The 11059-nt window shown below is 40.0% G+C and overlaps 1 protein-coding gene across 2 annotated transcripts in view; it reads right to left on the bottom strand.

Moving 5' to 3' along the window:
* Positions 1–376: 376 nt before the first annotated feature.
* Positions 377–11059, bottom strand: part of GTDC1 (glycosyltransferase-like domain containing 1) — a 126303-nt gene continuing 115620 nt past the window's right edge. For both annotated transcript variants that reach the window (XM_009997400.1, XM_009997401.1), the window contains 3 exons: positions 9614–9684; positions 8786–8877; positions 377–840 (listed from right to left, as the gene is read on the bottom strand). In XM_009997400.1, coding sequence (XP_009995702.1) covers positions 757–840; positions 8786–8877; positions 9614–9684 — 247 coding nt within the window. In that variant the 3' untranslated portion in view covers positions 377–756. The remainder of the gene's footprint in view (positions 841–8785; positions 8878–9613; positions 9685–11059) is intronic.

Genomic DNA, 11059 nt, shown 5'->3' with positions numbered 1-11059 from the left:
TCTTTCAGCTTTCTTTAAGATTAATTAAATGCAAATGTAACTCCGCGAATCATGGGATTACCTGCCAGACCCCTTATTAATACCTTCACTTAAAAACCCCCATGCCAGAGAGTCATTAATTTGCCAAAAAAAAAAGAAAAAAAGAAGAAGAAAAAAAAAAGTGCTAAAGCAGCCCTTTGCCTCCAAACAACCCGGAGATGGCTGCCCAATTAGTCCAGCAGTGTTCGGATCCTCCTTTCAGGCCCTGTGGCCCTTTGAGGACACAATAAGGCTCCAATGATAACCTGGCAACCTAGGTAGAAACTCAGCCAAGTGTGAGCGTTTGAAGCTGCAGCTTGGCTGCCATCGTGTCGGCGAAAAGAAAGAATTCAGGCACCATGTCATCCAGTACAAAGGATAAAAACAGATTCAACCGGAAACTCAATGTGGCACCACATATGGGATACATGAGTGCGGTTATACAACAGGCCACATATTTTTTTTGAACAGTCTCCTGCATGTGATGCCGAGGACATGTGTAACCATCATAACGTCTCTAAGAATCTGTATTTAATTTGAGCTGGGGTGGTGGCAGGGATTGGAGATCTGAAGCCGCCACAGGTTTGTGGCAGATGGCTCTGTGTCAGCTATGACAAGCAGCCAGGCTCGGCTTCCTCTGCAGATTTTCTTTTCTCTCTGATCAGGTAAATATGGGCACACTCTGGAAACTTCCACAATTCTGCCTGAGGCTGCAAGTTTGTGACTTAGCCCCATCTGTCACAAATCTTCCCTCGGTTCTGCTGCGAGCAGAGACCTGAATTTACCGCCGAGCGCTGCCCAAGCAAACCCAGCCGTCTCGCCCTGCGAGGAAGCAGAAAACAGTGCACGAAGCCACGTTAGATGCTGGGACACAAAAGGGATGTCTCTGTGCCGAAACGCTCTGCAACACCCGGGATTTTGGGAAGGGTGGAAGGGAGTTGGTTGGAGAGCACCAACTCATCATTGGAAACAGGGGTGAATTCAGCTGTCTTTTTTTGTTTAAAGACAGGTAAGTTGGTTGGCAGCTTCAGGTTATTTGCTCCTGGTTGAGAGTTTCCACCATCAAACATCTCTCTGCTTTACTGGGGATCTTTGTAGACACATCAAGCAGTGACCACCTGTGGGGACCAACCTGTCCCTCTCACTTCTGGGCTTTATTCTAAATTAACCTTGGAGAGAATAAATTCAACTCAATTTTTTTTTTTTTTTGAGGAGGTAACTGCAAAGGTCTGGCCACTCATTTTTTCAAGGAGTATAACACGATTTGGTCAATAGTCCCTAAACAGGAAGAGACAAAATCATCAAGAAAAGCAAAGCTTTCACATGGAGAAAGATCTCCCTGTGAAGAACAGGCAACATTGTAAGATGTTTGGAGCAGTACAATATTCTTTATGATATAATCAACATTTTATTTCTTGCATCCTAGGATCAGAACGGATGTAATTAGTATCTGCAATCATTAGACTTCAGAGTTAACATATAGAACATAATAAGGACTATTTAATCCATTCAGATCTGCTGTTTCAAGGAATCTGGTATTCAAGCAGACAGTACTGACTTGGTTTATATTCTATGCACTTCTAAAAACATTACCTTAACAAAATAAAGAAAGACATGAAACCTGAGATTTGGCAGGCAGGACAGGAGAGTGAATTACAGAGTCAATCTGTATCGGGTCAGCTTTACTCTGTGACTGAGCTCCTTCCCTGTGTGAGTACTGGGGAGGAGTCAAAGCAGAAAGCAGCTTGCAGTAATGACTTTTGGAGCTCAACTCTCCAACTCCAAGCACCTTTGGAAACCACCAGCAGAAGATAGAATAGGTTTACACTGATTGGGTGCACTGTGAGGCCCAAGTCAGAGCTATGGAAAACTCCTCAGGAGAGTAACAGTATTTCCCTGAACAAACAACTCTGTTCTGCAGCTTTTTATATCAACCTTTAAAAAATTATTTCATTCTTTCTGTCTTTAAACAAAAGAAACATCAAGTGCTGGACGTGAGCCTAGGCAAGACCCGTTGGTGGGTACCCTGCATAGGATGGTTCAGAAGACACTGACCAACTGAAACAGTAAGAAAACAGTTTCAGACTTTCTCAAGTAATCTGAATAAACTTTACTGAAAAAAGACAACAAAAGAATTTTTCATGCTTTTTGCAACTTTTCTTTCAAAGTCAGCACTATTTCCTTTGACCCATTTCTCCCATTTCTTCAGCTACCATTTTGCAGTGGCTGTGGTTCATCTGCCACTTTTCATTTACTTTCTAAAACTAAATTGGAAGCTATCTAATACTGTTAAAATACAAAGTTCAAAGTCCTGCTGTTTCTGCTGAAAGACACACACATAACTGCTTTCTTCATGACTGTTTTCTTCCTGCTCTACAAGAGCAGCCAACTTCTACGAGCCAGAGAGTTGCAATCCCCTGGTTATATACCTCAGAGAGCCAAGAGCAAGGCAAGCCCTCGGAGAATTTCAGGTGCAGACCACATACATGTCCATATATGTGTATACTTACATATATATGTCTACATAGACATGTATCAGATCTATATATGGATCTGGCTGGATCCCAGAATGACCTAGCAGGCAACTTCAACAGCCTACCTGCTAGCTCATTTCTTCCATGGTGAAGATCCACATCAGCCAGTAGACCTTACTCCACCAAAGGTACGTCTTACTTGAAGACCTAAGGTTGACCCAAAATGTTTAAAATTGTGTTTCACAGTCCAGCAGATCTTCCCACATGTGCAAACCTCCTCAGCTACCTGGATTTCTCCTCTATCAGCCATACGTATGGGAATTAAAAATGGTCAGACTTTAATCTAACCTAGATGTGACCATTAGCAATTTACCCCAAATTTCAAGTTGGATCCTGCTGCTTTGAGCAGAGGTGACCAGGTGACCTCCAGCAGTACCTTCCTTAATCACTCCATGAGTCTATGTTCTAAATAAATAACCAAAGTTTTCTTTCACAGAAAAAACCTTTATGTTATACAAGTTTTACTTGAGATCTCATGCCCAAGCACTGAAACAGAGATGGGAGAGCAGAGACACAGCATGCTGCACTCCAGAGCTCCCAGGCTGCTATAGCCTTCCCATGAAGGGGGGATCTTGGGGGATCTCTGAGAAGTAGACCTGGACCACCTCTGAAACCACTTTAATTTATGCTCACTGGAAACTGAGCATCTCAAGAAGTGAAGACAAGTTTCCTACTTTTGCATCTAACCTCCTTCTGATCTGCATCCAGTGCTAACCAGGTAGAGGCACAACCACCTTTTTTCTCTGCTAACATGCTCTGCTGATGAGCAGAAAAGCCAGCAGGATGCATGGAAATATTTGTACTATTTGCATAGCCTATAAAGCTCTAAATTAACTTTATCAGCTCAGGACAAAAGATCTGGAGAACACTGTAAGCAAACATCTGCTCAATATACATTCCCCATTAAAAAGAAAACAGTAGGTTTGGCTCCATAAGGAACAGGTTGAAAATTATCAGAATACTGCACATCGTATCAACTGGTGCCATGGCCTGGAACACTCCATAATGCAATGATCACACCAACACAAAACCAGCTCTCAAGCATCAAAATGGCTTGAATGATGAAAGATTAGACTATAAACATAGAATAACATTCCCAAGGAGAGACTGAAAAGACTGGGATGATGCAAGTGTTTGTCAAACATTTATAAAATAGTGAATGGCATAGAAAAGACGGATGGGGAGCCTCTGCTTCCAGGTGACCAACTCCCAACCAAGAAGAGACTTGACACAACTGATGAGAATGTTTTAACACTGTCTGCAAATACACAATGAACTACATTGCTATAGGACACCATGAAAGACAAAACCAGGGGTTTCCAAGGGCCTGAATGTCCAATCATAGTATAGAATCACAGAATAGTTTGAGTTGGAAGGGACCTCTAGAGGTCATCTAATCCAACCCCTTAAATTGGGAACTACTACATACAGCCTAGCAATACTCACTAGTAAAAGGCTATTAGAGAAGAGAAAATCTCCAAGTCCAAGGTTAGGACCAATCTCTAACTCTAGAAGATCAAAAAAAAGGCTTTTAATACCCTGTTTCTACCTGTGTCTGTCTATCTGATGGCCATCACTACCAAAGCCATGGTATTAAACATACCGCGTGCCAACCCAGAGTAGCACTTAGCATCCTTAGGGAAAAAGGAATTTCTCAGAGGGTTTTGCTGGGGAGTGGGTAAGGATAAGGGCACAGTCATCCATTGTCCATGGCCTGTGCAAGAACAATGAGGAGCTACTGCTGCTTGCAACAGGGCTGAGGGGCAGATGGGACAGCTGGCACGAGGCTGCCCTGCACCCTCACATGTCCAGCGCTCCGTATCCTTGGGCTGAGAATGTTGCCTCCCTTGCTGTGCCTAAATATTAAAGCTGGACCAGTAGCAGTTTTCCCTTCTACATGCTTTCTTGAAGTACTAAAGACAGTGTTTTATCTCAAGTCAGAAAGAAAAGAAAAGGAAAAAGAAAAAAAAAAAGTTTTGTTAGAACTCCCCCATGCAGCCAAATCCTGAGACTGGAAACAATTCACATGTCTATGGTCTAACTGGGATCTTAATTTGATTTTACAGCAGTTTAATCCCTTTGAATTCAGCAGCCTTCCTTCTACAGTGGTGTAAGAAAGAAAAAAATCACGCCATGTGTCTTTTCATAGGCAGGTGAGCTTCTGTAGTGTGATGGAAATGAGAAGATGAATGTCAGAAAGTGGGCCAAATTCTTTTCTCTGTTAAACAAGCATGAGTGAGAGCAGGATTTTTCTGTAGGAACTGAAGCTGACAGCATGTCAACCAGCACTCATTCAGCTGGGAGGGCTGGGAGAGATTATTTAAAGTTGTCAGCTCCTTCCATGCCTGGCTGTTGGCAACTCTTCTTGTCCCTTTCCACTGTATACTCTTTATACATGCTGTTTTAAATTAAGAAAGTGAAGTGAGGGAACTGAAAGGTAAACTTAAAGAAAATAATGCAGAAACAAATGCTTTGCCCTATTTTATTTTTAATTTTAAATCTACTAGGAAGAAAGAGCTTGCAAACACTGACAGGTCCTACGGTGTACTCCGATGGAAACCGATGCCCTGTTGTTACTTGCTTCATTCTGGCACTTACTTTGGCAACCACAAATACCCAGAACCAGAGAGCAACATTTGATTCCATAAAACTGGAACAGAACAAGGAACTGATAACAAATGGGGTTTGTTTTCCTCTCATCTCCATCTTCTGCTAATGACTGGTGGAAGGCAATGACAAAATGCAAATGCGCCAGCCCTGAGTGCAGTGAGAATAAGCAGGGTAAGTAATATATCACTTGGAAAGCTTTCCATAGGTGCTTACATTATGGACACTTAGAAAAGTCTGCCAGCAGGAATCTGCTTCGCATGTCAACCAGCACTCATTCAGCTGGGAGGGCTGGGAGAGATTATTTAAAGTTGTCAGCTCCTTCCATGCCTGGCTGTTGGCAACTCTTCTTGTCCCTTTCCACTGTATACTCTTTATACATGCTGTTTTAAATTAAGAAAGTGAAGTGAGGGAACTGAAAGGTAAACTTAAAGAAAATAATGCAGAAACAAATGCTTTGCCCTATTTTATTTTTAATTTTAAATCTACTAGGAAGAAAGAGCTTGCAAACACTGACAGGTCCTACGGTGTACTCCGATGGAAACCGATGCCCTGTTGTTACTTGCTTCATTCTGGCACTTACTTTGGCAACCACAAATACCCAGAACCAGAGAGCAACATTTGATTCCATAAAACTGGAACAGAACAAGGAACTGATAACAAATGGGGTTTGTTTTCCTCTCATCTCCATCTTCTGCTAATGACTGGTGGAAGGCAATGACAAAATGCAAATGCGCCAGCCCTGAGTGCAGTGAGAATAAGCAGGGTAAGTAATATATCACTTGGAAAGCTTTCCATAGGTGCTTACATTATGGACACTTAGAAAAGTCTGCCAGCAGGAGTCTGCTTCGTGGAGTTAAGCTACTGCAGTTTAATGGCTTGGTCTGTGCATTTTCACAGGGATATTCACCATGTCCAGTTCCCTAACCCGCCTGCCCCGCTGCCGTTCATCTCCCATTGCTCCCAACTTTGTCAGCACAAGCACCGAGGACAACTGAAGGAATAAACTGCCCGTTTAATTAGACTGCTGTCTAATTATTATGGATAGCCTCAGTAATAAAACCCCAACAATATGTCAAAGGATAACCCAAGGTACTTCTGATGATGATTACTTCCTGATCTATGGAGCAGAATCCCCAACCAGTAGAGAAAGGCACTCTTTGATTTTAAAGCATTTTTACATTCAAGACTTCACAGTTACTTTCTGAATTTTAGGCAGGGAGCATGTCAGGAAGTTTTCTGAAAGAGAAGTAGCTAGTTAGTACACATTACTGTGCTGGGGTCCCTTTTTTATTCTGCTGTATATAACAGATAATATTATATTGATCTGAAAAGAAGTGATAACACAGAGAACGTGCTGCGTTCCCCTCAGGATTTCGTTCTTTCCAGCTTCCTAAGCAGCAGTGCAGTTCCCACCAAAATGGCAGTAACACCAAAGATCTACACTAGCATTTTTTAAGAAGGTTTTGTGGATGGAATCCTTGGGAAAGGAAGACTTAGCATACGTGGGCGTAGGTACAAAAAGACAACTCTAACAGTATTCTCCGAGCTGATCCAAAGCCTATTAAAGACAACAGGGATCTTTTCTCTGGTGCTCACAGGTTCTGGATTAGGCTCAGCTTTGTTCATTTTAAAACGATCTCCCCTTCAGCTCAATCATTACCTGTTGCAGACACTTCAAACTTCACTTCAAACACCCAGAAAATCCCAATGGGGCTGCAGTGTTAACACTGCACAAGCCCATGTGTGAGGAGTAGGACAAACACCTTCAGCTTCTGCCTCTAAATCATCCCAAGGAATTGTTTAAAAGAAGGAAAACCCTTCCAGCAAATTAGCAGATTGTTTATGGGGCGTGTACACGTATTTTAAAGCCATCCCATTTTAGCTATCAGTATTTGCTCTACTGTTGTTTCCATTTTTAGAGTGTTACTTGCATTTTTAGTGTGTTATTTCCATTTTTAGGGCACCTTGGCTCTATTTAGGAGCTGGAGATCCACATTGAGAGAGATGATCTACTCAGAGTGAAGGCAACTATTAGCTGAGCTTGAGGCATTGGGAAATGTCAAGGTAAATGTTTAAGGACTGTTTTCCCTTTGAAGCCACCATGTATAACTACACAATACTATTGACTCAAGAAGTAATGCCAAACACTGGAAGTGTTCAGTCAGCATTTTAAACTATTATGAGCTACCTTCTGAACCATTGCCAAGTTAATAGACAATGAAAGATAATGAGCTTGAAATTGGGTGTTAAATTGCATTTTTGGTTCTCTACTTTTTTTTTTTTTTTTTTTTTCCTTGAAGTTTAACTGTTTCCTGCAAAAAAACCTCATCATCTTTGATGTATCATTATGTAAACGTCTATTTTTAGGTCACTAAAAGAGTCAGCCATAGGCTAAAACCCTCGCTCCTCCCGCTACATGTGTGAGGGAAGGGGGAGAGCGGCGGACGAGACGCAGCAAGACCCAACACCTTCTGGTCCCCAGAGGGAGGAAGGTGGAGAGATGAGGTTAGGTCTGCTGGCAGCATGAGCTTCCAAATTAAGAAGGAGATTACTCGACTCACTCATTAACAGCGTGCCCCGGACGGCGACAGCCAGGGAACAGCTTAAAAAGACCACATTTGTATAGCACGGGGAACACAAGGAGCATTTCTCTGCACTCCCAAGCCTTTGAGGACTTTCAGCTGAATTCAGGGTTTTTTTCCAGCCTAAACTACCTCTGTCATGCAGGGGTAATTGTATCCAACCTGCCCACGGCAGAGCCAGGACCGTGAAAGTCAGAAAACGCCGTAGATTTCCGTATCAGCCTGCAGAAAATAGCAGTTCTTTTTCTAAAAGCAGCATCCTGTAATAATAGCTCTTCACTGGAAGAATACAAAATTTAGTACTTCATCTACAATCGTGTAATTAAAAAAAAACAAGTGTGACTCCTAGCAGTATAAATACACCTCTTAAAAATGTGAAAGTCGGGTCTAGCATTGAACACTCGATCAAACCTTGAATGGAAAGTCTGCCACTGAAACTGCACCCTCTCTATATAGATAACAAAGAATAGGACACGATAAATACCTGTACATTCAGCTCCTGATGAACTTTTTTTACTGCTGAACATACTTAAAAAAGTAAAGAGTTAAAGTAATCATACTTATCAAAATAATTCCAAGAACTGCAAAAGAGCCATCTTTTAAGAGAGCCATCTTACCTGATACCAGTCACCTGCATTTTTTGAGGACTGAAGATTAAATTAGGATCGGAAGGTAGGCTTATCCTCATTAGTATAACTGTAGGATCTTTCTTTTATTTTCCTTTTAAACTAATGAGTTGCATTAATCCAGGTTCATTTTTATAAGCCTCTTGGGTCCAAATGTAAAGGACAGTCATTTTAGAAAACAATAAATTAAAAAAAAGCATGTAGCATGCATTAAGTGCACGTATTTCATAAGACCTAGGTTAATACAACTGGCATCTAGTTTAATTAATCCTTGTTAGTGTAACGACTAATATCCCTCCCTAGCATGTTTCCTTTAAACATTAGTATGTTAATTAAATGTTGTTTTTTTAAGGATTTTTTTTCCTTTGTACTTCAACGTGGCATTATATCAAGTAAAACTATTCTGAACAACTACCTTATAGAGATGTTTCCTCACAATATCTGGTCTCTTGCAGAAATTCTGAAGCCTTTTAAAAAGCTGTTCAGGTGTAGAATACAGATATTCAGCTGCAGGAAAAACAGATACATTTTTAATGAAACAAAAACCTCAAAGCACACACTCGATATTAGTCACTTTACTAATTAAAAATGCATATTGCTCTGTGCCGCCTCATGTTTTACATTATTTAAGCATGATTTTATAAGGTTACCTCAGCTCACAAGGATGTTTAATGCTAAATAAGACTGTGTAGTTGTGCTGTTTAGACATCTCCTTTGGGTGATTAAAATACATTATTCTAATGTAACACAATGCATATGTGATACATTTAGTGATGAGATTTTTCAAAGAACTGGTACTACATTAGTGTGTACCCTGTATCACAGTTGCATACTATTAAGTATTAAATTGTTTAAATAATTTGGTGTGATTTTCAGGCCTTGGTTCTTTTTTTTTTTTAATTTTTTTTTTCTCCTGTATCAAAAAAAAATCTGCAAACCATTGCAGCATCACTGACCTTCTAACAAAAATCTATCATTGCGGGTTGTGTATGCTAACAATGCTATTTCAAAACTTGCTTTTGTGTTATCTTAAAAGAACAGATGGCAAATATAAACTTTGTCTAATGTATTAAAACACATAAAATTTTCCTTAACACTAACATGTTGGCTTGCCAAATAAACAATTGCTTTTGCTTGAGTTTCTTCTCAAACTTTGTATTTTAGCCTGAATCACGTTATTACATTTTAGAAAAAAAAATAAAAATAAATAAAATAATAAAAAATGTGCAATTAAAGCAGCTACCTGGAAATATCTCTGGGTACACCAAAGCTTTGGGACACAGTGGATAACAGCCACAATACACAGCTTCAACCCTGAAGAGGAGAAATAAGAAATAGACAAAAAGAAACACCAGTGAGCCAAAAACTTACTTTGGTGCAAGAGCCCTGAGGTTGACTATGTGTAGCAAGAGTGAAACGTGGTAGTTTTTTTTCCTTCACAGCATAATCCTTCTAAATGCCAAAGTTGCTCTTTTTAAAGAAAATTTTATTGATCATATGAATTACATAGAACAGAACAGCGAGCATATGTTTTGTTCGCTGAATAAATCAAAGCGCAGCTCTGCATTTTTTTGTTTTTTAAATACTGTTTAACACATTTTATAATCAGCAGACAGACACGTGTAACAACATGGGGAAGTATGGACGGCTTTTCTTAATAATGGTGCAGCAGAACCAGGGCAGACGGGCATGTGGTTGGATGTATGTGAACATACACCCAGATGCACAGCGTCACCTGGCAGAGCAGATATTCTCCTTTGGCTTTAAGACTCCAAAGGTTGCACTTAAATATAACCCAGGAACAACGTGCAGCTTCAGGCTGGGATATTTTAGCTTATACAGATGCTTTAGATAATTCCCTTTATTTTTTTGGGACAGAAACTGTTGTATTTCTTAAAAACTACTGAAGAAATTCCTTTGCCAAAGTGTGTGATGCTTTGCACTTTTAGTTTATCAAGGAAAACTTTACCTCTCCCCTGTAGCATCAAACCCAAATAATTTATAATCGTGACACAGTGGAGCAAAGTTTTCCAGTAGTGAACCTAAAGAAAAGCTCTGCACTTCATGTTTGCATTTTAATAGCTGAACGGGTTAAGGCATCAAGTTTTTAGTTTATTTTTTTTGCATAATAACCATTGATCTGACATAAAGTCCCTCCAAAGATACAACTGTAATTTCTGTTGGCCAGAAATTACACAGCGAAATTCAAAACACTTCTTAAAATATGTTTATTTTATGAGAGTCTTTGAATTTCCTCCAACATGTTGACCATACGAGGACTTTATTTTTAACTTCAGTTCCCCTCAGTCCCAGGAAAAAAATATCTGAAATCTTGTCAACATTCACCTTTCCTATTCTCAGTGACAATCCAAAAGGTTTTCACTACCTTCGTATGTGTATTGGGTTTGTTACCTTATCACAGGCACCCGAGCCAGTCCAGAAGGAACTGTCTTTCCTTTAGACATACCCAGTTTTAAACAGGAAAAAATTAAAGAGTAACATATTCAGCTTTCATGCTGCAAAACTATGCATATCCACAAACCCCAAAGATCCACATTTCTCTGCAAATGCTTCTGCTAGGTTTTTTTTTTATTTTTTTCCTTAAACTTTTAAAATTTGCAATTTATGTTGTGTGTTGTTTTTTAAAATAACATATGCACTTCAGATTGCATTTTAAACATTAGCAACA

Source organism: Chaetura pelagica, unplaced genomic scaffold (genome assembly GCF_000747805.2).
Source record: "Chaetura pelagica isolate M959 unplaced genomic scaffold, ChaPel_1.0 scaffold575, whole genome shotgun sequence".
In the NCBI taxonomy this organism is placed as follows: Eukaryota; Metazoa; Chordata; class Aves; order Apodiformes; family Apodidae; genus Chaetura; species Chaetura pelagica.
Note: the sequence above shows the minus strand (reverse complement) of the source record. Positions and strands in the feature narration are given on the sequence as shown.